This window comes from Pseudorca crassidens, chromosome 4 (genome assembly GCF_039906515.1).
Source record: "Pseudorca crassidens isolate mPseCra1 chromosome 4, mPseCra1.hap1, whole genome shotgun sequence".
In the NCBI taxonomy this organism is placed as follows: domain Eukaryota; kingdom Metazoa; phylum Chordata; class Mammalia; order Artiodactyla; family Delphinidae; genus Pseudorca; species Pseudorca crassidens.
The window spans coordinates 4374953-4401437 of record NC_090299.1 but is presented as its reverse complement, the minus strand read 5'-3'; the positions used below and the strand labels follow the sequence as shown (position 1 = coordinate 4401437).

The 26485-nt window shown below is 53.9% G+C and overlaps 1 protein-coding gene, 2 long non-coding RNA genes and 1 other non-coding gene across 7 annotated transcripts in view; 3 read left to right on the top strand and 1 right to left on the bottom strand.

Moving 5' to 3' along the window:
• Nucleotides 1–515: 515 nt before the first annotated feature.
• LOC137223377 (uncharacterized) lies at nt 516–10298 on the bottom strand. The gene is made up of 3 exons (XR_010942840.1): nt 9918–10298; nt 5151–5368; nt 516–1551 (listed from the first exon to the last, which is right to left on the bottom strand). It is a non-coding gene; the product is annotated as an uncharacterized lncRNA (long non-coding RNA).
• LOC137223378 (uncharacterized) lies at nt 3823–8512 on the top strand. Its single transcript, XR_010942841.1, has 3 exons — nt 3823–4259; nt 5198–5391; nt 7834–8512. It is a non-coding gene; the product is annotated as an uncharacterized lncRNA (long non-coding RNA).
• Nucleotides 9956–26485, top strand: part of TBC1D14 (TBC1 domain family member 14) — a 102376-nt gene continuing 85846 nt past the window's right edge. For 2 of the 4 annotated variants that reach the window (XM_067735029.1, XM_067735030.1), the window contains exons 1-2: nt 9981–10103; nt 20365–21103. In XM_067735029.1, coding sequence (XP_067591130.1) covers nt 20382–21103 — 722 coding nt within the window. In that variant the 5' untranslated portion in view covers nt 9981–10103; nt 20365–20381. Of the gene's footprint in view, nt 10104–10473; nt 10620–20364; nt 21104–26485 lie in introns of those variants that run through there. The other 2 variants (XM_067735031.1, XM_067735032.1) reach the window with 2 other exon arrangements.
• On the top strand, nt 24885–24957 carry TRNAG-UCC (transfer RNA glycine (anticodon UCC)). Its single transcript has one exon. It is a non-coding gene; the product is annotated as a tRNA-Gly (tRNA).

Below are 26485 nucleotides of genomic sequence, written 5' to 3'. Positions count from 1 at the left end.
TTTACAAAAAAAGAGGAAGATTATTGGACCCGCCTCCAGCATAGCTGTGAGTTTGGTTATTCGATCCTGGATGGGAAAGCCCTTTGTAAACAGTATGTGAGAAAGTATTAAAGTCATAATTGCATTACACTAAAAAAAAAATAGGTCTCACCATCCCGCAACCCGAATGGTTGATCTAGACCATGATTATGAATGGCTGCGGAATCATCAGGTGATGTGCTGACAGCACCGGGACCCCCTAGTCCAAGGCGATGTTGCTAAGAGTGGGATAAGCTGTCCACTCCTGATGGGACATGTAGGAAGTACACATGCGTGGATGCTGGGAGTGACCCCTAGATGCAGACCACTCTACTGGTCCCACTCCCATCCCCAGCGCAGTGCCTCCTAAGGGACTCTCTTCAGAGGATACTGCAAAATGTTCCTTGGGGGCAAAATTGAGGACCGCTGCTTGGGATGAAACTGAGTTTATAGGAAATACTGGGGCTAGAGGAGCTTGTTCAACACCACCACAAATGTACAGTCCTCTGAATCCATAATTCAGAAAATTCCACAAGACAAATAACGCAATGTCATCAAATATATCGCGTAGGAAAAACAAACCAAGGGAGAACTATTTCAGACTAAAAGAGACGTAATGACCCATCTACCAAGTGCAGTATGTTGCTTTTGGAACCTGATTTAGAACCTTAATTCCCCGACCAGGGATCGAACCCGTGCCCCCTGCAGTGGAAGCGCAGAGTTCTAACCATTGGACTGCCAGGGAATTTCCCAGAATCTGATTTGAACAAACTATAAGAAGACATTTTTAGAGATAATTGGGAAATTATAAAACATTGAGGAATTATTGTTAATTTTATAGGTATCTGACGATATTATGATTATGCCTCAAAAAAAAAAAAACCTTACTACTAAAGATGTGCATGGAACAAGCTGAAGTATTTTCATGGGTTCTGATATATCTGAGATACACTCTAAGTGAATCCAGGAAAAATAAAAACAACAAGAATATGGGGTGGTGACAGGAAGAGCAGAATATAACCAGTGTTGAGATGGGTACCTAGGGGATCACTCTACGGTTCACTGTGTGTATGTTTGAAATTTTCCACAATAAAAATGGCTCTCGGGCTTCCCTGGTGGCGCAGTGGGCTTCTTCTGCTTCCCTTGGTAGCCTGCTTCTCGGGCTTCCCTTGGTAGCCGCTGTCTACCAAGCACCTGCCGCCCCGCCGGCTACACCACTCCACATTCACTGCTGCACTCGGCTTCACACTGTCCCACGGGGGAGGGAACGCGTTTTAAGCTCTATTTCAGAGACGAGGAAGGTGCAGCTCACAGAGGCGGCTTGCACCGAATAAGCAGCAGAGAAGGACCGCATCGGGGCTGACGGTTACTCAGAGGGTAGTCCGTAGGGAAAGAAGACAAAGGGGACGTCTGAGTGGCTCACATGCCAGTGGCTCTCTCTGGAAGGGAGGGTGGCAGGCACCGTGTATTTTCTTCTGTGGACTCATCTGCATTCACCAAATTTTCCACGGTGGCTATTACTCTCACATGGAGCTAAAGTAAAAGTTTGAAAAAAATAAAATATCGTTTTACACGTCTCCTCTATAAACTGAGAAGAGATTGTTTCTGAATCATTTCTGGGTCCTAGCTTTTACCACATGACCTGGCACGCACGAGATAATTTGGTAAATATTTTAGTAATGATAAAAGATCCTTTTTTTTTTTTTAACCTGTAAAAAGTACCTAGGGTAAAAATCACACCACCAGCCAGTTAACGAACAGGAACCCAAACTACCTGGGCCCTCGCCCCTTCGAGGGCCACTCAGGGTCTCTGCGAAGATGCTTTATATCTTCTGCAAACGGAAGGCCAGCCTTTCCCTCTAATATCTTTTTTTTTTTTTTTTTTTTTTCTCTGCACTGCATGGCACGCAGGATCTTACTTCAACAACCAGGGATCGAACATGCGCCCCCTGCAGTGGAAACTCAGTCTTAACCACTGGACCGCCAGGGAAGTCCCTTCCTCTAATATGGAAAACACATAAAAATGCAAGTGCTAATCCCTGTACATCTAAAATCATCCTTGTGAAATTCTAGCTTGTCTCACTCCACACACACATTAGAGCTCTGTCTGTGCCACACACTCTGTGCCTTGGATAAACCGCACACCTCCTGATGTGCCCATTTCACAGATGAGGAGACTGAAGTTCAGGCATGTTAAATATGCCGCCCCATTGTCACACTGGGATGGGGTGCCGACCCCAGTCTCCTGGCTTGGGTCTCTTTCCTGACCCCACGTGGTCTCCCTGCATAGGCCTCTGGAGGGGCTCAGGGCGGCTTCTTGGGCCCCTCCTATGTCTCCAATGTAGACATCTGCCGGGAGCCTCGATGGGGCGCTGAGGGAGGCTCTGTGTCTCCCAGAACGTGGGCCCGGCTCAGGGCTCCCTGGCACACCCCCGCTCACCTCCTCTAGGTGGTGCTACGCCTGCCCCTTCCACGCAGAACCCCACCTGCCACTGCAGCCCCGCCTCTCCCCAGGGATGCACCTCCCCACGGGCTCCCAAGAGCCCAGGGAGGTGGCGACGGTCATCCGCATTTTACAGATGAGGAAACCGAGGCTCAGAGAAGGGCAAAGTCAAGACAAGCCAGTGCCAGACGGGTGTCTCCAACCGCCGCCATGTGCAGGGCAGGGCGGCCCGGCCCTGCATGTCAAGGCAGTGAGAGGGTGCGAGGCAGTGTGGACCCGAGTGTGCGGATCGCTCTTTCTGGAAGCTCAGCTGCGCAGGTTTGGCAAGAGGTAGCGGCAGCTGGGAGCAGGCCTCGGAAGAGGTTTGTCTCCTTCTGGGACAGGAGGCAGCTGAGCCTCGCATGGGCCCAGGGGAGGAGCTGGAGTTGGGGACAGGAAAATGGGGACTGGCCCTGCATGCGAAGAGGCCCCAGGGAAGGCGCCCGGAGCCTGGTGGACCCTGGGGGAGTGACCAGCTTTTTCTTTCTCGCCCCTGAAGCCCAAACCCAGCTCTGCTCAGCGCCTCTGGGCAGCCCCAGGCCCATCTTTTCTGGACGTCCCACCCAGGGAGTGGTTGTGCTTGTTGGGTGAAGCCTGGATCTCCCCGGAGGGCTGGGCCCACTGGGATTGGGGATGCCTGGAGGGGGGACCCTGATGCCTGGAACAGCCATCCTCAAACCGTCCTGAGCACTTCCTGTGTGCCAGGGTTAGGCTCACAGCCTAATGGGGAGGCAGGTGGACAGACAATTCTAGAGGCCACTGACCAGGATCTGAGGCTATGTCAAGAGGGCCCAGAGAGGGATCTCCAGGAGAAAACCAGAGGCCAGGGTGCTCGGCCTGGTCTTCCTGCGGCTCCAGACAGCACACCTCACCTGTGGCTCTTGGCCGATATCTTGGCCCATTTTAGAGTTTAGGGGCAGCTCTTCCCCCAAGCCCAGCCCCACCCCCGCAGGGCAGGAGGAGGGCTGGACCATCAGGCGGGTGTTGATGCTGAGCGCGTCCCAGGCCAGGCTGCGTGGGGTTGGGAGACCCCTAATCCGGCAGCTGCCACCCCCTTGGAGAATCTGGTTCACCTGCCACGTGCCCAGCACGGAGGGCCACGGGGATGAGCAAGGGGCTCCCGGGCCTCTCAGGAGGGCGTGGCCAGCTCTGCCAGGTGTGGGAGCTGGGGGTGGCACGTGGCCAAGGGGACCAGGGTTGTGATGGCTGGAGAAGGCAGGAGGGGGTCCAGGCAGAAGGAACAGGACAAGCAAAGGCGGACTCTGTGCAGCCAGGATTGTGAGGTGTCTGGAAAACGCCAGTCTGGATGGGAAGGAGGCGGCGAGGCTGCAAAGTTAGGCTGGGGCCGGATCTGGGAGGGGGTCCTGGAGAGATCAGGGCTGGTGGCCTGGTGGCTGTAGGGGGGGTGGGTGCAAATGAAGAGGCAGCAGTTTGGAGGTGGATCCGCCCCCCTCTGTCTACTTGTCACCCTGGCTGCTACGCTGCTCCTCTCGGGCCCACACACCCTCACCTTCACCTCTGCAGGCCTGTCCTTGGGAAGTCCCCCCGCCCAGATTCAAACAAGAACAAAAGCCTTGCGGCCAACTGTCTCCCAGCCATGAGCTCACCCTCCGTAGGAGGGAGTGGGCAGCCAGTGCTCAGAGAATCAGCGCGACCCGGCAGAATCTCAAGGCTTTTCCTGGAGACTTCTGAGACCTTGAAGGGCAGAGGTGGACCTCGTTCAGGCGCGCACCGGGTATCAGCTGGGCATCGGAGCCTGGTGCAGAGAGGGTGCCTACAGTATCTGGGGGTTGGGGGTGGAGTGGCAGCGGGAGGGAAGGTCTCCTGATGGGTGACACTTGGTGGGGGGGGGAGGAAGGTCAGCCGGCCTGGGGCTTGTGTGAGGCCCCTCAGGGCAGAGACCCAGGGGTGGGCAGGCTGAGGCCTGCTCCCTCCCCAAAGAGGAGGGGCGGCTGCTCTTGGGGGGGGAAGGGCAAGGAGCCGCCAGGGGTGTTTTTGTGAGAGCTAAGAACATCCTCCACTCCAGGTGCAGGGCGGAGGAAGGACAGCGGCTGGACTGGGTGCTGGGACATTTAGGAAGCCAACTTCTGTAGCCAGGAGGGAGCTGGGCCCAACTCTGTGTGTGTGTGTGTGTCTCAGGAGCTGTTGGTTGGTGGGTGGATGAGTTAGGAGAAAATAGGGGCTGAGGTTTGGCAAGAAGAGGAACATGGAGTGCATCCAAGAAGGTTCCTCTAAGGTGGGCAATATCTAAGGTTGGCTTAGGATGGAGGAGCAAAGGGAAAGGTTGAAGTCGCTAGGTCAGGGCGGGTAGATGCGTCAGGAAGAAAGACAACACGTATTAAACCCCTCCCCCACTTGAGGTATGTGGGACACCCCTTCCTCTGAAAGAGGAAACCGAGGCTCAGAGAGGTTAAGTAACTTGCCCAAAGTCACACAGTAAACACCAGAGTTGGGATTCCAGCCCAGATCTGCCTGACGTGAAAGCTCATGTTCTCTACTATCGTCAACTGCTTCTCAGGGGCTGGAAAAAAATGGGGTCCCTTGTGGAGGGGCAGTGGGGAAGCAGGGGTGGGGAGAGTGTGGCATGGGCAGGGCCTCACCCCAGGTGTCCCGTCTGTCACCACCAAACAAGCACCACACTGTATGTTACCTGGAGCCAGACGGCCTGGTTGCCAATCCTGCCTGTGTCCTTCGCAGCTATGGGGCCGTGGGCACGGAACGTTCCCCCGCGTGAGCCTCAGTTCTTCTCGGCAACATGGGCGACTGCGAGGACGAAGACGGTAGACACACACTGCGCAGGGCTCAGGCAGGCTACGCTCTTCCCCTCTCCTCCGTGTGGGCCCTGACTACCCGCTGGGGACCTGGGGACTGCACAGAGACCAGACAAGATGGTAAGGCATCTGGGAGGTGGCCCAGGGGCTGCTGGAGCCCTGCACGGCCTCGGGTGGGAGTTGGGTAAGAGTCGGGGATGCCGTTCCGAGGGTCAGAGCACCTGGGGTACCATTCTGAGCCACACACCAGAGGGGACTAGGAAGTAGAGGAGAAGGGAATCCCAGGAGGTCCAGGCCGAGGGCAGAGCAGGTGCAAAGGGGAGGACTTGACAGAGTTCGAGGTGCTTCCGGGGAGCCGCACGCGTGGAAGGGGCGGGAGAGTTTCCCGCAAGGGATGATCGGGCGTGAGAAGCATCTGCATCCCCTGCCACCTCTGCCCTCTGCACCCATCTCACGTGGCTCCCACGTGAGACCTGATCCCGCAGCTTCTAAATCGGGTTTCGCTTTCTGAGGGTGGCGGCAGCAGAAGGCAACGGGGCGATGCCTTTAAAAAACAAGGCTATTTGGAAAATTCCACTGTGGTGTGCTGTAACGCAGAGCCCCACCCCCACGTGCTTTCTGTGGTTTCTTAGTACCTAGAGCCTTAAGGCCTCCAGCCCTGGGCTCCTCTTAAGCATCAGTGAGCCGCAAGCCACAGGGGGTCCCCTGCACCACACCTCCCCCCCCACGCCACCCACCAGCGCCAGGTTGTGCATTCCATACTTTGCAGGGTCTGTTGGTTTCATTATAACTTACTTCCTCCAAGCAATTACTTGGGATGCTCTGAGAATTAGTGACCTTTGATTTGGGCACCAGACCCCACTGGTTCAAGTGTCCCCAGTAAAATGGGGCAACAATACAGCATCATGGGGCTGCTAGGGCAGCTAGAGACGCTGTTACAGACGGTAGAACACACAGACCGTAGTCACAGGGCTCTGTGGTCAGCACTCCCGTCACAGCAAGTGTGTTTGGCTCTGCATTCATTACCTAACCCCCTGGAGCACGCGTGTTCCCACTGACAAAATGGTGACAGGACTTGTCGTGCTTTGATGAGAAGGGACAGGGTGCAGAGCCCTCATCCGACGGCCTCAGGTTACTGTGCCTCTTGAATCTTGTCGGTTACCCATCAGTCAGCATCTTAACACATCTCATTATAAATAGAATAATATTTAAATATTATTATAAATAGAATATTATAATAGTAATATTACTATTATAATATAGTAATAATATTATTATTACATTATAAATAGAATAATAATATTCCAGGGGAATTTCCTGACGGCCAGTGGCTAGGACTCTGCGCTTCCACTGCAGGGGGCATGGGTTCGACCCCTGGTCAGGGAACTAAGATCCCACAAGCCACGTGGCGTGGCCAAAAAAAAAAAAATATATAAATAGAGCATTCGTTTGTTGCGGGAAATCTAAAAGTTTCAAAATACATAATCAGAAGGTAATCATGTGTGTTCTGATATCATTTGAGTGTTTCTACCTGTTTGTTTCTGTGGATGACATTCCATATTCTATGATTATGTTTTATTTAAAATTCAGTATCACTCTTACAACTTATGCATTTCCTCTTTGCTATAATAAACTACTTGAAGATTTTTAAAAATTAATTAATTAAATTTTGGCTGCATTGGGTCTTTGTTGCTGCGTGTGGGTTTTCTCTAGTTGCGGTGAGCAGGGGCTACTCTTCCTTGAGGTGCGCGGGCTTCTCATTGTGGTGGCTTCTCTTGTTGTGGAGCACCGGCTCTAGGCGCGTGGGTTTCAGTAATTGTGGCACGTGGGCTCAGCAGTTGTGGCTCGTGGGCTCTAGAGCACGGGCTCAGTAGTTGTGGTGCACGGGCTTAGCTGCTCCGCGGTATGTGGGATCTTCCCGGACCAGGGTTCAAACCCGTGTTCCCTGCATTGGCAGGCGGATTCTTAACCACTGCGCCACCAGGGAAGCCCTAAAGATTTTTTAAATGGCTGCATAGAAGTCTCTCCAGTTAGTTAAGCTTCCCCCATGACTGGACGTCCACATCATATCCATTTCACTGTTGTAAGTAGCACTTCAGTGAGCATATTTTTACAACAGTCTTTGCCTGACTTTGGGGGTATTTTTTTTTTTATAAGGACAGCTCCCTTCAAGTGCACTATTAGATGAAAAGGATTCAGTGTGTTATAATTTTCTCTTTTGCTGGAGCCATGCCTTCTCCCTTTTATAAATGTGCTGTAATACTTCTAGGAGTTCCACCTCCCTGAATTCACTGATTTTCACCTCTGCAGGTAAGCAACAGGTAACTGCCCTTGTTAAAACTGAGTAGAATACGAGTTGATGGTCTGGTTGTGAGGGTCTGATGCTGCTTCTTTGCCGCAAACTGCAGAGGTTCGTGGTGACTACTCTGGTTGTTATGACACTTTTCCGTCTCCGTGTCTCTGGCCATCTTCTCTGGGCCTGAGGTTGCTGGAAGGCTTACCTCCAGCTACCTGGGCTACTTTTGACTTTGCTTTTTTTTCCTCCTCTTGATCAATTTTCAGAAGCAACAAGGCAAACCCAAGTTCCAGGCTTTGTGTCCTAACAACGAGAACGTCCATCTCCACAGTGAATTCCTTTATTCCAAGGAATGAAGACAGAAAAGATGGGCTTTCCTGGATTTCTGAAAGCCCCTGGGCCAGCGGAAAGCTCCTTGGAAATAAATGATGGCTGCTCAATCTGCCTCTGCCTGGTGGGGACGGCCCGCTGACACTCACAAGTGAAGTGTGACCACCGCCGCCGGTACTTTCATTCCCACCCTGGGCCCCCGGTGGCCCTGAACAGAAGCTGGGGGCAACGAGGGTGGGAGGGAGGATGGCGAGTGGGCGGGAGCTTTTGGACAGTGGGGGGCAAGCTGTGAGGGCCAAGCTGAGCGGCCTCACCTCACCACGCCTGCTTCCCCACCTGTAAAGCAGGAGTCAACGTGCCAGTAGGTGTGGTGATGGGGTGAAACAGCCAGCACAGCATGGGGCACCTGGGAGGGCTCACGCGAGTGCAGGTATGACAAAGGTTTATTCACGCATTCAACAAATATTTAAGGAGCTCACATTCCCGGGGCTGGGGAAGAGTCGGGGGCAAAATATGCATTTGGGAGGCTAGAACCCCACATCTCCCGAGAAGAGGTGCACAGGGGCTTGGTGGGGCAGAGGCTGCTGGCCAGGTCCTGTGCCCACCCCCTTCCCCACCTGAAGGGAGGCAGCAGGGTGGTGAGAGGGTGAGGAGAAGGCAGACAGAGGGCGCCAAATGCAAACCCACGGACCACAAGCTTCCTCGGTTCTGGATGTAGAACAACGGTTCCTGTCATTGTGGGGTTTTAAAGCCCTAAGACTGACAATGAGGGCTCCAAGGGATTTGGGGAGTCGCAAAGAACACCGTAAAGGCAGATTTATTAATCTGATGTATTAAATTGCTAATTAAGTCAGGCCTGAAGCAAGTCTGTACTTTCCTGTTTCCTTAAAATAAGCTCAGGGGGGCACACCGGGGGGGCGGGGCTGAAAGAGGCCTGCTATTGGTTTTCCTTAAGACATGCAGAAATGTAAGCATTTGTAAAGCCTGCATTATGCTCTAGGCATAACAGAAGCGCTGGGAAGGGTGTTAGTGTATTCTAGTAACACACTTCCTTTGTACAGTTCTCACCCCTCCTGCTATCATAATGGGCGCCAAGAGTTATTAGAGCCACGACCCAGGCAGGAGAAACAAGTCAGGGGCTCTTCGGCCCAACGCTAATGACCACAGCCCAAATTAATCTTCCGTTGCATGCGTCCAGACGCTGTGATGGAGAGATCACCCTTCCTGTCCCCGACGGCCCTGCTAGATGTAGCTGGCTGTCTCTCTGAGGTTTCCTCTGTGGTAGCTCTGGCCGCGACAGCCCTCAGGGGTCCTGGTTGGCAGGAGCCAATCCTAGCTTGGAACCCAGGCCTTCCAGCTCCCAACCACTGGAGTCTTTCCTCTTGCCTTGATGCCCTCAGAACATAATCTTTCAGGCTCAGGGAACATACCAATAAACAAGATAAGCCCGGTTTGGCTCAGGGAGCGTACATTCTAGGAGGGGGATGAGGTAGGGGTCAACAACGAGCGAACAAGACCTTTCTTATTCAGGGCCTTCCATGATGCTGGAAGGCGGTCTGGGGCGGGGCATCTGGTTTCTGACCCCTCTCAGCTACTGACCAGCCCTGACCCTTGGGTAAGTGACTTCATCTCCCACTCTGTACGACGGTTTTGATCACAGACCTTGTCTCTGGAGGTTCTGCAATATTGACAGGAAGTAATGCACATGAACGCTAGGCCAGCGGCTCCTAAACTTGTCTGCACATTACACAGCTTCCAAAACTGTACCTTACCTCCAGAGACTGATTCAGTTGGCCTGGGGCGTGGCCTGGGCTTTGAAATTTTCAAAGATCCCCAGGAGACGCTGAAGTGCAGACAAGTCTGGGGAGGCACGGCGCTATGCATTGCGTAACCGCTCGATAAAAGACAACTAACAGAAAAGCCCGTTCTACAGATTAAGAGACCAAGGCCCGGCAGGGAAGACCTCAAAGCGACCTTCCCGAGGCTGTACGTCCCGGGCCCGAGCTCGGATCTTGCCCACCTGGTCTCTCGCAGGCGGCCAGGTGGGGTCCGGGCTCTTCCTCCCCCGCACACCTGCTCGGGGTCAGGGGCGCCCATCGATGCGCTCCGCTGCTCGGCTCCCCACGCCTGGTCGCTGCCCGCTCGTGCCCCTTCCCCCTCCCGGGCGCTTCCCACTTCCAAGATGGCCGCGGGTGGAGCCGACCAGGTAAGGAAGCCCCTGATGGGTGTTCACGGGGGGTCTGCGGGCATGAAAATCCCCTCAGGCCTCCCCACAGGCTCCTCTTGCCCTTCGGGAGAGAAAAGGTCCGGCAACGCCGCTCCGAAGCCCGTGGCGGGCGGGCGAGCGGGCCGGAGGGGCAGCGGGACGAGCGTCGAGCTCGAGGAGCGGCGGCAGCCCGCCTGGGCGCGGCAGCCCGGGCGGAAGAGCAGCCTGCGCAGGCAGGGGGCGGGGCGGGGCGAGGGCGCGCGGGGCGGGGCGAGGGCGCGCGGGGCGGGGCGAGGGCGCGCGGGGCGGGGCGAGGGCGCGCGGGGCGGGGCGAGGGCGCGCGGGGCGGGGCGAGGGCGCGCGCCGCTGTTGGCTGCGGGCAGCTCGCGGGCACCTGCCGGCCCGGCCCGCCGCCTGCAGCGCCGGGTGTCCTCGCCGCGCAAGTTGCGGGTCCCGCAGGGCCTGGGCTGCGGGCCCACTGGCCCCGGGGATGGCGTCGGAGCCGCGCTAACTCCGGTACTGAGGGCCTCCGGCGAGGGCCGGGCCGCGAGGGAGGGAGGGCGCCGGGGCGCGCGGGGCCGCTGACACCTGCTGCAGCGTCGGCCGGAGCGTGGAGGCGGCCTGAGGCGGGGCGGAGCTGGCCGCGCGGGTTCGGGTCCTGCCTGCGCGCCCCCTCGACGCGCGGCCGCCGCTCCCTCCCACGCTGGGGGAGCGCGTGGGGCACGGGGAGCATCGCGGTGCCCGGGGGCGCCCGGCTCGCCCGCTCCTCGGTGAGACGCGCGCCCCGACCCGCTCCTTTCCCGGAACTTGACGAAAAGTTTTCCCCCTCAGACGCGCGGGGCTCCCGGGCCGGGAGAGGAGCCGGCTCGGCGCTCCCCGACCCATAAGAGCCCCCACGGCGTCGGGGCCACAGAACACCGGGATCCCGCCACTTCGGAGCCCCCCAGCCGCCGGGACCCCCTCCACCTCAGGGCCCCCGACCCCTGCGACCCCCGGCAGTTTGCAGTCCCCGACTCGCCGGAGCCCCTCTCCCCACACCTCGGAGCCTCCGACCGCCCGGAACCCCCTCCACCTCTGGGTCCACCTGGCAGCTCCCGACCCCCTTGCTTCTCAGATCCCTGTTCTGGGGCCGCAGACGCCCCCTTCTCTTGGGACCGCCTACTCCCCAGGCCGGGGACTCCCTTTTGCTTCAGGGGCCCCCTTACCTGGACTACAGCCCCCTCAGCCTCGGGGACCCGCCCCTCGGGATGCATCCCAGCGGGAGGCTGAGGGGCAGGAGCTGTATGGGGACAGAGAGCTGCCCCGAGGAAGGAGCGGGGGCGGGGGCGGCGGCTCAGAGCTGGGGGGCTGCGGCCGCCGGGAAGGCTCCTCTTCACGAGGCCGCAGCGCCGGCCGGCGGACCCCAGACCCCGCGCCTGCGCAGCGGGCCACAGGCAGCCGCGTGCGTTTCAAAGTTGGACAGGCGCCATCTGCTCCAACTTGGATGTGGAAGTGGAAGCTTGGCTTTGGGAAGTTCTGTGGGCAGGAGGCTCCTGGGCACGGACTCACGCCCTTCGTCTACGGGGCAGGGCGGTGTCTTAGGGCCCGTGTCTGCAGGCGTTGGCCCCTCGCCGTTGTCTTGGCTACCTTTGTAGAGGATGGGTGGCTGCTGGGCACTGTTAGGAGCTGTGCATGGACCAGACCAGACCTTACAGCAGTCCCTTCCTCTTGCCCGGTTTATCTGGCCGGTACCAACCTGTGTCTCAGGTTTGGATAGGGCTTCTTCCCAACTGCTTAGCCCCTGTCCCACCTGGGTTGCTCCGCCCTCCCACCCCCCAACCAAGGCTGCCTTACTACTGTCTTGGTGGTGGTATGTTTGACCCCTTGAGACTGTGGGGTTCACCTGACTAACAGCCCTTGTGAGAAGCTGGCATGTTCTTGGGGCTCAGGGTTATTGAGTGAATGCACCCTTTGGGCCGCATCGAGGGCGGTCAGGTAACCGGTTCAGGGTCACCCAGCTGGAGAGGGGCAGGGATGACATTCACACTGAGGCAGGTCACGGGGCCAGGCTCCGCTCATCTCAGTGTCCTTCACGGCCCCAGCAGGTCCTGGCAGGTCCTTGCTTAGCACTTTGCGTGGCGCCGAGGTGGGCTTGCTCCATGCTCGCGAGACTGTTTACAGCCTGCCCCCAGCCCACCCTCTCATGCTCTGAATCAGGGCTGCCTCACCTGGCCTCCGCGGGTCCCTGCAGTTCCCCTCAGGCACCTCTCTCTACTTCTCCACCCCTCCACCCCTCCGCCCTTCCACTTCTCCATCTCTCCCTCCCACTGCCCTACTTCCCTCTGTCCAGCGGGTGAGTTCCTGCCCGTCCTACCTCCACTTCCCCTTGCTTGTGCTCTGCTGAAGGCCTCTCAGCAGAGAGGACACAGCTTATCAGAGCAACATGCTTAAGAATCTGTCTTCCCTGTTGGTCAGAGCTTCTGACTGTCACGTCCTCACCCTCAGCACAGAGGATGCCTGCCCAGCATGGCGTGGGTGCTCGCGGAGCTTTGAGACCTTGGAGAAGATTTGTCATCACAGCAGACATTGTACCTAATATGTAAGAGAGGATTTTAGGAAAATGGGTACGTGTTGTCAATGTTTGCTGTAGGGAGGGTATAAAGTTTCTAGGGTCTGGGTTTAGAATTCTAGATCGTCAAGTTGCAAGGACCTCGGGTAGCTTGGCTGGGCTAGTCACCTCATTTGACAGATGGGGAAGCTGAGGCCCAGCGCTCGGTCAGTGCCGCAGCGGAGGTGCGAGGAGAGATGCTGGTGACAGGGCGAAGCCGTACAGTGAGGCTGTGCAGACTGGCTGTGTCTGGGCTTGCTTATGCAAATGAGTTGCTAAAATAGGGGGCCTGAGCTGGCTGGCCGTGTCGGGTGCCCGGGGAAGAGTGATGCCAGCGAGCATCTTCCAAGGCACGATTCTAAAGGCTTTATGTAGGTTTCTTCCCCGATCTTGTCAACTGCCTAATGAAATAGGGTCTATTATTGTCCCCCTCTTACTACGTGGAAATCGAGGCACAGAGAAGTTAAACTAGTCCAAGGTCCAACAACTGCTAGGCGGAGGAGCCAGGATTTGAACTTACGTGGTCTACCTCCAGAACCTGCATTATTTTTTCCCCTTGTGTATTTTAGTTTTAAAACTTTTCTATTGAAGTCTAACATACATACAGAGAAGTCTAAATATTGTTGTATTTAACTTATCGATGATCACAAAGTTTAGGGTCTGTACTCTTAAGCACAACAGCAAGCCATGTTTGGCCTTTGATGTCAGACCCGGTTTGAATCCTGTTTCTCTTGCTGTGTGACCTTGGGTGTGTCACTCAGCTTCTCTGAATCTCATAGTTTCTTGGGTGTACTTGGCAGGCTTGTGATGATTAGAGCACGTGATAGCTCCTGGTATGTTTGGTGTTTGGTAAATTTTCAGTAAATTATTTGACTTATTAATAATTAAGATTATAAATTGTGTTGGCTTTGTTAAGTGGACTATCTTCCGAACCTGTGAGTTGCCTTCCGGTCACTTTACAGGTACTTATGATGATTAGTTTTGGTAAATATATGAAGCTGAAACATTTGGGGGTAGAGGGGAAACCTCCCCTGTGCACTGAAAGTCCTTAATTTAAAATGTCCCACCTGTGCCTTTTAAACATCACCACCTTTGGGCGGTGTAAGTTAAATATCTGTTCCTTAGGGTTGGGAAGGAGCCTCTGGGGACCCTCAGCAGTTTAACGCCAGTTTCTGCCTGGTTTGCTGATGGACGGAAACTTACTGAACTACATCGCGTTGAGTTCCAGGTGCCTCAAAGTTGCCGTGCACCGTCCAGAGGAATATATTGGGCTTCTAGGAAATTCTTTTTTAGGATTGTTTTTATCCTAAAGAATAACTCTTTAAAAAAAACAAACTACTTTTCTAGTTGACTTTCCTATTCTGTGGTTTTTTTTTTTTGGCTGTGCCGCGTAGCATGCGGGGTCTTAGTTCCCTGACCAGGGATCAACCCCACCCCCTCCCCTGGCAGTGGAAGCATGGAGTCTTAACCACTGGACCGCCAGGGAAGTCCCGACTTTCCCTTTCTATGTAATGCACATTAGTCCATTATTTTAGGCCGCTTGTGCAGCAGTGGAAAGAGTAAGCACCTTAGTGTAGGCTCCAGGTCAGCCCCAGCAGGACCCCTTCAGTCTGCGTTCCATCTGCGCCTCGGTCTTGTCTGTGAGATGGTGATGACAGTGTCCTCAGCTCTGGGGGTTGCTGGGGAGGTTACATAGGTCATAGATGGTGGGTGTGGACACCGAACACAGTGCCCACCGTGCAGCGTGCACCGGTGAGCAGAGGCAGCTGCTTGTGTTAACTGTTAATGCCGAGGCGCCTGAGATGCAGAACGTCCTATGCCTTTCTTTCCACTGCTTGAATTAAAAAGAGAAAGAGACTCACAGTGGTTGGTGCTTGTGAGCCCTCTACACAAATGTCTGATTGTCATGGGAGATGTCTCACAGGTCAGTGGGTTCTCCTTTTTGTTTGGTCTAGGCTTGAGGTGAAGGCCTGAGAGAGCCACTCCTGTGGCGAGTCTGGCGGTCCCACCAGCATCCTCACCAGGAAACGTGAAGGACCCCTGAGAGGCCTTCTGGAGGGTGACGCAGGTGTTGGAGAGAGAAGACTCAGGTGGGACCCTCCCTGCAAGACCTTGGGCAGGTTGCTGCCTCTGGCTCAGCCCAGCGTTGTTCCCACCTGTGAGATCCTCTTCTTTCACGGGAGGGATAAGGATTTGAGGAGGTGCTTGATGTCTGCATTAGGGCTGTAAGTAGCAAAGCTTACCAAGGGGCTTTGGGGTCACAGACTTGGGCTCAGGCCGCAGCTGCTGCCACGTGAAAGTGGAGACCTGGGCAAGCTGTGTGCTTCGGTTTCCTCCTCTGTGCAGTGGGGGTGATGCCTGGCGCAGAGGGCTGCTGAGGGCTCTGGCACAGAATGGCGTGTTAAGAGCTTAGAACGGTGCCTGGTGCTCATGAAATTGTAGTTTTATGGTGGTGCTCTGGTGTTGTCAGGACTTGCAGTCCGAGTTCCTGCCCTCTGGAAACTTTGGATCTGTGACAGATGGGCCCTCAGGCCATGGCTGATAGAAAGGGGCCGTGTGCGCCTGACTCTTAAGCGGCAGGGTACGGCGAGCAGCGGCAGGCCTGGGTTGACAGGAGGCTTGGCAGCGAAGATGAGCGCACCCTCCGTGGAGGATCAGGGAGAGTGGCGTTGTCCCCGTGCTGATGGGGGTGCGAGGGGGCCGCTCTCCTCCGCGGTGTCCAGAGGGGAGAGCTGGGACGAGGGAGGCTGTGTATAGCACACGCCCCGTGGGCAGGAAGGAGCCACGGGAGAGGAGAGGAGTGCAGAGGATGTCTGCATGGACGGGCAGAGCTGTCCCTCCCTGAAGCCACCAGTGAGTGGAGTTTTCTTCCCCTGGGACCCTAACTAAATCATTTAGTTTTGGTTTCATAAACTGTTTCTTTCATTTATGAAGACTTGGTCAAGACTTAGTCCCATTACTTTTTAAGGAGGAGAAAATTAAATTGTTGCTTCAAGATGGACTTGTTTTCCAAAGCCTTGTTCAGAGTCACTGGCAGAGCTGCTCTCCACTCTCTGACTCGTATTAAACTAAAGACGGGCCCCTGGGAGTGAAGGTTGTGTCAGTCTCTTGGGCACTTTTCCTCTTTGCTTCCTGCAGAACTCAGTTTTGTGGCAGGTAAGTAAAATTCAGGTGGCCTTGCTGCCTGGAATAGAAAGTCTTCGTCTTATCTGTGCGTCATGTCTTGTGTGTTTCTCTCCTCCAGACGGTGACGGCTGCTCCTCATCAGACTTGGATCTGGTGCCGGGCTGTGCCCGGGTGACTCTGAGAGCCCAGGTCGCATGCTGTGGCGGCCACTGCGCAGGGGGTCGTGTGAGACTTTGGGAAACAACTGCAGAGGGAAATTTCGTTTTACTTTCCTGAGCCGTCAAGTGTTGACAGTGTTGGTCGCCGTCTAGTCTAGCAGCGGATACGGCGCACAGGGCGGTCACCGCTCACTTGCTGGGTCTGCCGTCTGCACGCACGGCTGGGAGCACGATGGATTTTCTTCCTCTTCTGTGACCTCCCCTGCTCACCTTGTTCTTGAAACACAACCCAGCTCTCAACAGATGTTTCTTGGATGCATTGCCCCTGAAACCTGCCCACAACTAGAATGTAGTTGTTAGTAATAATTAATTCAGCAAATACAATTTTTTTTTTTTGGCTGCACTGCGTGGCATGTGGGGTCTTAGTTCCCCCACCAGGAATCGAACTTATGCCCCCTGCAGTGGAAGCGCGGAGTCTTGACCACTGGACCGCCAGGGGAGTCCCGCAAATAGATTTTTTAATCCTTAACCGTGCTAGGCATTTGACCAGGCAGTGGTATCCAGAAACCGTTAGCATGTGCCCGCCTGAAGCTTAGTCAGGAGCCAGGAGAGAGAGACACGGAAACTGCTGCAGGTGGGGTGTGGCCGCAAGGAGCTCAGGAGGAAGGAGGGCCTGCAGCCTCCTGGGGGAGTTGAGAAAGGCTTCTCAGGGGAGATGCTGTGTCTCCTTGTGGCACACGCTCCCAGATCCCCAGGGGCGCTGATGGCAGAGCTGGGGAGAGTACCTGCGGCAGTGGCGCAGGACGGCTGGGTGCTGAGAGAGGTGAGGGTGACGGCATGAGGCTGGTGTGGATGGCAGGGACGGATCCAGAGGGCCCTGGGCCGGCTTGGGGAATTTAGGCTTACTCTGTCTTTAGAGAACGTGTGATTTGGAGGCAGGCCATCTGCAGCTGCTCTCCTGGCTGGCTTCCAGAGTCCACCCTGCAGCCTCTCTTGGAAGCACCCCCTTTGTGCAGCCTCTCCCTGCAGGGCCCCGTCAGAAGGCAGGTGCTCTGGCGTGTGGCTTCTGGTTTTATGGCACTGGTAGCACCAGGTGAAAGGGCTTGAGGACAGTTGGCCTTGGCCCTTGCGGAGTTTGGTCTTAGAATATGGTGCAAGGGGAAGTACTTTTTCCCTTTTAGGTTTATTTCTCTGAAGGCTGTTCTCTGAGTCTGTTCCTCAAGTTTAAGAAACTTAAGCTGGACTTGGAACCATCGGGGGCCCCAAAGGTCCCTCAGCTTCTCCCTAGAAGAGGCCCTCAGGCTTCTCTCTGTGGCCCCAAGGCAGAGGAGAGAAGACGGAGGACGAGGCCACCACCAAGCGGCTTGGGACTCTGTCCGACCTTGTTTCTTTCTTCCCTGTGCTTCCATCTTGGCGACTCAGAGGAGAAGGGGTCCTTGGGTCCACATCACACACTTGTTCCATGTTGCTGCCTATTCTAGTGTCAAAATTTCAGTTTAAATTCGTAGGTTTTTTTTCCAGGTACTCAGGCTCTTTATGTGGCTGGAGTGGAGGAAATTCACATTTATTGGGCACCTACCGTGTGTCAGGTACAGGTGTGCCGGCGCTTCACCACACCTCATTTCCTTTATCCTCAGCCAGCCTGTGAGATGTATGGTATCGCCCCCTTTTACTCCTGGGGAGGAGGGAAGTTGAGGCTCAGAAAGGTTGAGCATCTCCCCAGCTAGTAAGTGGCAGGGCCAGAATTTCAGCTGGGGCTGTCGGAGGGTCTCGGCTCTGCTTACTGTGAGTTTTTCCTCTTGTGTTTATGGCTTTTTGCCAGTTTGACCTGTTGGTGTGTTGATGGTATTTGGATAATTCTCATTACCTTTGGCGTTGCCAAAGATTAGCTCTTAACTATGTGCTAAAAATGTTTCTTACTGGATTTTCCTCTTGATTAAAAAAAAAAAGTAGAACTTTCAAATTGGTATACAGATTTATCTTCCCGTGTCTTCCCGTCGTGAATCCTGTTGTTTCACATCATGGTTTGGTTCGGGAGTTTTCCCAGCGCAGGGTTCCAGAGACAGTTTGCTGTGGCCTTGCCTGGGAGGAACTCCTGGCTGGGGACTCAGGGTAGGGGCCGCAGCCCAGGAAATTCAGGGCAGTGTGAACTGCAAAACAGTTAAGACAGGTTCCCATGTGGTGAGGGGAATGCCCAGATCCTTTCCGAGGATGAACTGAGTTTTTGCTCTGTAGGTTAGGGAAGCACTTTATTTTGTGCAATACCTTTATAATCTCATTTTTGTATTAAGCTGTAATTTTGCTTGTAGTTTTGTTTTGGTGTAGTTCTACCTTCCAAGAAAAATTGATAACCAATTAGTACGACACCATGATTAAATAATCCTTCCTTACTCACTGGGTCATATTTCAAGTTTTTATTCATAGTTCAGTCTATTTCTTTCTTTCTTTTTTTTTTTTTTTTTTTTGCGGTACACGGGCCCCTCACTGCTGTGGCCTCTCCCGTTGCGGAGCACAGGCTCCGGACGCGCAGCCTCAGCGGCCATGGCCCACGGGCCCAGCCACTCCGCGGCATGTGGGATCTTCCCGGACCGGGGCACGAACCCGTGTCCCCTGCATTGGCAGGTGGACTTTCAACCACTGCGCCACCAGGGAAGCCCAGTTCAGTCTATTTCTGAATTCCGCAATTGAATTCATTCCTTCTTATTTCTGTTTTTGCTCCAGTGCTGTACTGTGTGACTGGTTCCTTCCATGTCTGGGAGGGGGGGAGATTACCCCTCCCCCGTTTTCTGCTTTTAATGAATTTGCTTTGGCCGTGTTGACAGTGAGAGGCAGACCAGGCTTCCTGAAGGGGAGCGGGAAGCTCATTGCAAAAGCTAAAATAACACCCGAAAGGGGGTGGTTATCAGTGTTACTGCCAGGCTTCAGACCTTCAGCTGTTTGCTGTTGTATGATAGCAGCTGCTAACAGTGCCTGCGGTGGGGGGCGCCTGCTGAATGCCTTTCTCACGGCACTTTATTTAATTCTCCCAAGGCAATCTAGTGGAGTTGGGATTAGAACCCAGGAAGGACTGAGCCCAAAGTTCCCTTCTTTATGTGGTTTCTGTTCGATGGATCAAATTTAAAGGCACCACCAGGTTTCTTTAGTTTTTGATGTTTTAAAAGGACAGGAGATGGTAATGTAACAAACCCCAGGGTTCTCAGAGCACAGGGGACTGTGCTGTCCAGGCTGATGCGCCTCCTACCCCAGTCTTAGGCCAGAGAACCATAGGCAGGGCCTGTGTGTTTACTGCAGGTTCATGGCCTTTATTTTTTCCTTTATTGATCATCCGTCTTCACTGAGCCAGCCTTCTGACCTGGGTTTTTATAACCCCAAACTATACCATTCATCCACTACTATGGCTTATTTTGGGGTCAGTCCTATAGATCCCAGCTCTGCGGCTAAATAACAATGTGATCCTGGGCCCATTTCTTTTTTTTTTCTTTTTGGTTGCCTTGGGTCTTTGTTGCTGCGCGCAGGCATTCTCTAGTTGCGGCGAGCGGGGGCTACTCTTTGTTGTGGTGCATGGGCTTCTCATTGCGGTGGCTTCTCTTGTTGCGGAGCACGGGCTCTAGGGCACAGGCTCAGTAGTTGTGGTGCATGGGCTTAGTTGCTCCGCGGCATGTGGGGTCTTCCCGGACCAGGGCTTGAACCCGTGTCCCTTGCATTGGCAGGCAGATTCTTAACCACTGCGCCACCAGGGAAGTCCCATGGACCCGTTTCTTGACCTGAGCCTCAGTTTCTTCCATGGTAAAGGGGATAATATGCCCCGCCTTGTAGACCTGAGTAAGGTGACTAAAACATCGTGGAGACCCATGGCTAACTTGAATGTGTTTGGGGTCATCTCACTGCACATGGCATACACAGTTCATCTTCTTTTCTGTCATGAGGGAGGCGTCTCGATTTCTGTGCTGTCTCAGAACAAGTTGAACCTTGACTTATGTATGGGTTATGAATTCACATACTTTTGACAGAGGTATCCTGTTTATCATTTAAAAAAACGTGGAAAACAAAACCCCTTCTCTCTGCCCGGCACAGCCCTCACACTCCCAGTGCCGTCCTGAGGATCGCAGATGTGACTGGGGGCAGTGATGGGGATGATAAAGATGGTTATTTTATGTATTTTTACCCTGGGTGTATCCTTTGTTTGAATTATCTTCCTGTTGTTTTATATCATGATAATATACGTTAAAACTCTAGCTTCTGGCCCTGAATTAAAACTTGTGTATGTAGGGCTTGTTTCAAGGATTCCTCTTTTAAAAGGGGTGTCAGAACATTTGAACGTGCGTCAGAGGAATTGCATCTTTGGCTTTTATATTCACTGTCCTGATTTCCGTTTTGGTGTTTTTTCTAGTTTTTCCGTGGACCAAGATGACTGATGGAAACCTTTCCACCACTACAAATGGCGTAGCCTTGGTGGGCATTCTGGACGGTCGACCAGGAAACCACGTTCAGAACCTGCAACCCCTGAATCTCAAGGCACCCAGATCCCTCTCGTTGCCTGAGTACGGGCCCAAGCTGAAACTTGGTGCTTTAGAAGATCGGCACAGCCTTCAATCGGTGGACTCAGGCATCCCTACCCTAGAGATCGGCAACCCGGAACCTGTCCCCTGCAGCGTGGTCCACGTGAAGAGGAAACAGTCCGAGTCGGAGATCATCCCTGAGCGAGCCTGCCAGAGCGCGTGCCCACTGCCTTCCTACGCGCCACCAGCTCCCACCAGTGCCGAGCGGGAACAGAGTGTGCGGAAGTCCTCCACGTTTCCCAGGACAGGCTATGACTCAGTGAAGCTCTACAGCCCCACCTCCAAAACCCTGAACCGCAGCGACAATGTCTCAGTCTGCAGCGTGTCCAGTCTCGGCACAGAGCTGTCAGCCACGCTGTCCGTCAGCAATGAGGACATCTTGGACCTCGTGGTCACGAGCAGCTCCAGTGCCATCGTGACCCTGGAGAATGACGATGACCCACAGTTTACTGATGTCACCTTGAGCTCCATCAAGGAAACCCGTGACCTACGCCAGCAGGACTGTGTTGATGAAACCGAGGAGGGGAGGAAATTGAAAATATTGGGACCATTTAGTAACTTCTTTACAAGGTAATGCTGTCTTTATCTCTCTAGAAGAGCCAGGTTATTCAGTTCAGACCAGTTGCTTTGTTGTTCTTGTCTGCAGTGTGTCCTGTGTTTCCTGCCCACAGAGCAGACACTGTCATACAGAAAATTATGCCGTTTCCAGTAGCCCAGAGTCCTGTGGACTTGTGCGGAGGACTGGTGATTCTGCTGTTCGATTCCTCACTGCTGGCTGTCACTTCTGTGTCCCTGTCACTCGCACAGTCTCTTGTCACTTCCTGGCCTCTGACCTGCTGTGGCTGAGGCTGACCTGTAAGTGGCCACTGTTAGCAAATCAGCAGCCTTTGTCAGCTTTATCCTCCGAAGGGCCCTTTATGCTGATAACTTGAGTTTCTTGGGCCAAGCAGAGGGTGCTGGCGAGGGTGATATCGGACTTAGTAACTCCAGCCTCCGCTGGCACAACCCAGGGCAGGTATTTCTGGGTGCCCCTGGACGCGTGCCCTGTGCTCCTGCCTGGCTGTGCTCTTTTGTTCGTGTTCTGGCCCTGGGCCTGCTTCTGAGATGTGTGCTGTCACTGCACTGCAGCCACACACGTTCCCACCTGTGTTAGGACCGGGCCATCCACCCCACTCCCCGTGGTGCCCTGTCCCCAGGCGCCGAACCGGGATGCTGGCATCCCTGTGTCTCACCTTAAGCCCCGTGCAGCCCTTCCTACAGCCTCTTTTTTGTGCCCTTGTGTTTCCGTTCAACAAGTGTTTTGTGTTTGCGTCCTGGGCTCTGCCCTTGACAGGCAATATGGGAGTAATTTGGTAGTGACCTTGGGTGGGCTTGCGGGCTGGGGGTGGTGGAAGTGGACATATCAGTCAGTCACATAGGCAAACGTGAACTCTCAGACTGTGGAGTGCCGCAGGGAAGGGCCGAGGGCCCTGGCGACTGTGTGCAGAAGGGCCGTCTGGTCCCCAGCAGCTCTCTGGAGGGCCTGGGCCCAGGGCCTGGCAGGTGGGAACGCCGCCGTGGTGCACCTGGCTGCCCCTGTCTGTGCCCGTAGCGGAGCCCGTGTTGGACACTTGGCGGTACGGGTGTCCCTTCGAGGTGGTGGATGTGCTGGCTTGAATCAGCCGGGGCTTCTGCGGCTGTGGGCGCGCACGTCCGCTTACGGCTGCCTCGGCTCACGCATCGTCTGGCGGTGGGGTCGTCTTGGATGAGCCGAGGCCAGTCCTGAGTGAGGAGCTCTCCGGTGGCGGCTGTGGTTTTATGGGCACCTCTTCTCTCTGATGCACCCGCGGACAGGTATTGTGTTACTCCCAGGAGAGTCCTGGCCCCGGAACTCAGTGACTGCACGGTTGCCTTCAGTGGGAGAGACCCAAGAACCGTGGGGGAGAGCCACGATCCTCACTGAGGCCATAGCCCTAAAACAGTGCTGCTGCAGATCGGGTCTGTGTGGCTGAACTGTTCCCTTTGCTCAGATCAGCGTCCTCAACTTTGCCTGTTGATGAATACCGCCTGGGTGCCTGTTAAATACGGCTCCTCAGGCTCCATCCCAGAGCTCCAGGATCAGAATCTCAGGGGAAGGGCTTTGGAGACGGGTTTTTAGAATCATCTGAGGTTCTTGGCAAATTTGGGAAACCTTGCTCGAAAATGGGGGTGGCTGGGAAACAGCATAGAGGAAAGAACTTAGCTTTGGAATTCAACAGATCTGCACCCACATTCTAGCTGTGTGACCTTGAACAAGTTACTTCTCCTCTCTGAGCTTTCTCATCTCTAAAGTAGCGTTAGTAAATAGCCTAGCACACGATGCCTGTTGTGTTGTTGATTTATTGATACCGTGTTTGTAGTCTTACCTGCATTGTTCCCATCGTCATTTGCTTTCTGTCTCAGCTTCATCATCTACAAAATGGGTATGATGAGGCCTACTCCTGCAGTGGTCAGGGAGACGAAGTGGGCTCACACATGTGGACCTTAGTACGGACCCAGACAGAGTGAACGTTGCAGCGTCAGTTGTTTGTTGTGATGGTCGTGACTGCGTCTTGCTTTGTCTGCTTGCCTTTGTCTTACTGTCTATGTTGGAGCCTCATTTCCTTTGAAAGGAAACACTATCAATTACTGCAGATTGTTTCTTGAAAATCTTTCTTGGCTTTGTGCCACAGAAATCAAATGTCTCCTCGTTGTTTTATTTCTTAATTCTTATCTCCTTCCCCTCGTTTTGATGACTGTGACATTATTATTGTGAGCCATTATTAAGTACCTTTGGGAAGCAGGTGGCATATTAATGACAAGTGAATCAAGATCTGTGATATCGTGGGCCAAGTGTAGTGAATTTTTTGTCCTGGAGTCTTAAGTGTTAGAGAAGAGTTTCAGTCCATAATTCCTTTGAGAGGAAAACGGGGGGTTCTGTGCAAAAATGTCTGGAACCCACTAAACATTTTACAGGTGAGTTTATAGGCAGGGCCTGGCACACAGCAGGTACTTCGAGGACGGTGGACCGTGTGAGTTCTTGTTGGGGGCAGGGCTGCGGCTGGAGCTGGTCCTTCGTGGTTCCCAGGCCAGGCTTCTGAGTCATCCTGTGTCTCCACTCTCTCCCCTCAACCCAGCGACTCCCTTGACCCTCGTGCCCGTCTGTTGTCCTTGTCCTCACCGAGTCCACTTCTGGGTTGTGGAAAGCAGTGTGGGCGGCATTGTGGAAGGCCGGTCTAGGAGAATGGGGCTCAGAGGAAGCAGTGGAGGTGGTCAGGGAACTTGGAGCCTGAGGGAGCAGACCTGTTGGTGAACCTGACTGCTTGATGAGGGTGGCCTGGACGAGTCAGGAGCAGAGGAGCGCCAGGAGGGCTGGCTGAGGCCGGCCACTGCCCCGAGGAAGCCCAGGCCCAGCTCCAGTTTGTGCCTTTGGCCCCTCCTTCACATAGGCTGCGGTAAGCACCTCCTGTGGAGACTCCACCCTGAGCTTAGAGATAGTCCCTGCCCGTAAGGAGCTCCCTCCAGTGGGGGAGATGGACACACACTGCAGGGGTGGGGGGCACGAGTCTTGACATGGGGCTGTGTGTGTGTGTGTGTGTGTGTGTGTGTGTGTGTGCGCGCGCGCGTGCGTGTTGGGGGTACCGAGGTCAGGAGCACTGGTTCAGGAGTTGGGCTGCCTGGGTTCCGTGTTAGCTGTCCTACTTAATAGCTGTGTGACCATGGGCAAGTTACTTCACCTCCCTGAGCCTTAAATGGGGCATAAAACTACTGTGCAAGGTTAGAGGTCAAATAGGTGAAGCACCTAGCACACTTCCTGGCCCTCCGTAAGTAGTAGCTATCAGTGATTCTAACATAAATATTATCATTTCTAAAAAATATGTTTTCTAAAGCTTTCTCTGGTTCTTATCCCCATATTGTGCTTTACTTTGATCAATCCAGGATTGAAAAAGATCAGGATTTCTCCACTTTGGCTCTGTTGACATTTGGGGAGGGGTGAATCTTTGTGGTGGGAGCTGTCCTGTGCATTGAAGGCTGTTTAGCAGCATCCCTGGCCTCTACCCACTAGATGCCAGTAGCATCTTTCCAACTGTGACAACCGAAAATATCCTCAGACAGTGCCGAATGTCCCTGGCCGGCTGGGGTGGGGAGATGGGCAAAATCGCCCAACTGTCGAGGACTGCTGAGCTAGCAGGTTGTAAATGTTGGTATTTAATTGCTTCTTTGAAGGAAATTTACTAATGTTGTATACATATGTATATTTTTCGTTAAAGTCTAGTTGATTTATAATATTATATTAGTTTCAGTGATTCAATATTTTAATAGATTTATTCCATTTAAAGTTATTATAGGGACTTCCCTGGTGGTCCAGTGGCTAAGACTCTGCACTTCCAATGCAGGGGGCCTGGGTTCGATCCCTAGTCAGGGAACTAGATCCCACACGCCGCGACCAAAGATCCGCGTGCCACAGCTAAAGGTCCCGCGTGCCTCAACGAAGATCCCATGTGCTGCGACTAAGACCTGGTGCAGCCAAATAAATAAATACTAAAAAAAAAAAAAAAAAAAGTTAATATAAAGTATGTAATATATTTTAAGCAGGATCCTCATCTTTTTTTTTTTTTTTTTTTTTTTTTTGTGGTACACGGGCCTCTCACTGTTGTGACCTCTCCCATTGTGGAGCACACGCTCCGGACGCGCAGGCTCAGCGGCCATGGCTCACGGGCCCAGCCCCTCCGCGGCATGTGGGATCTTCTCGGACCGGGGCAGGAACCCGTGTGCCCTGCATCGGCAGGCGGACTCCCAACCACTGTGCCACCAGGGAAGCCCAGGATCCTCATCTTATATAGAAGAGAGGGACTGTGTTCAGGGCTCCTCTGAGCCCGGTGTAGTGTAAGAGCCTTTATCTAAAAAGCTGGACAGCAAATATGAGAGGAATTCAGTAACACACTTGTTTTCCACAGGAGATAGGGCTGGGATTTCTGTGAAGCCCGGGGTTTAAGGCTACTCATCTGCTCCGGGCTGGAAGGTAGTAATTACCTTTGACCACTTACACCTTCTTTTGTGCAGCCCTTTATTAAGCTCTCAGGAGAGATGAGCTGAGTATCCTTTGCTGAGAAGCGATGCTTGAACTGCATCTGAAGGGTGAGAAGGAGCTCGCCAAACGAAGACGTGGGGCAGAGGGGACAGCTTGTGGACGGCTGGGAGCCGTGGAGCCCCTGGGTGTGTTTAAAGGAGTGTAATGAAGCATTTTTCCGGTCCGCTTCCCGACCTGGCTGAGAGGTCCTTGTGGGCACAGTCTGTGTCTGGTTCGCCCTGGCACTGAGTTGTAATTCAAAGATAGAGACAGAGGAGTTGGTGGTTCAGAGCCGGAGCTGCTCAGACCCAGGTTTGAACCTCAGCTCTGCCATTTTTGACCTGTGTGACCTCAAGAAACTTCCTTAATAACCTCTGTGGTCCCCAGGGTGTACTGGGTGACAGGGGGTTAATTGTGCCTCTTGTGAAGCGTTGATGTGGAGGTTAAACGACATCCTCCAGGTGAGGCTCTGGGCAGAGCACATGCCCAGTATGAGCAGGTTGGATTCCTGGCCCTGCTCTCTGCTTTTGTTGGGTTTCCCATAAGATTTCACTTTTTTAAAAAGGGAGTGTGAAAAAACTTGAAACCACTGGCTTAAGAAAAATAAATCTTTAGATGGGCACTTTGACTCAGTGGGCAAGTGCGCAACTAAAATTTTAGTTCCTGTACTGATCTAGGCATTTGGGATTTGACCATTTGAAAAGCGACATGAGCAGTGCTAAGGAACGTATCTGCCCCCTGCTTTCTTTTTAGGGAGGTGAGTTAGCTTACCAACAGGGCGGACGCACTTCAGAGACACGTGACAGCCAGAGCCCTTGGCACAGGGAGTAACAGACAATGCCCAGTGCCTGCCGGGTGCCATTCTCAGCACTTCTGAGGGGTCA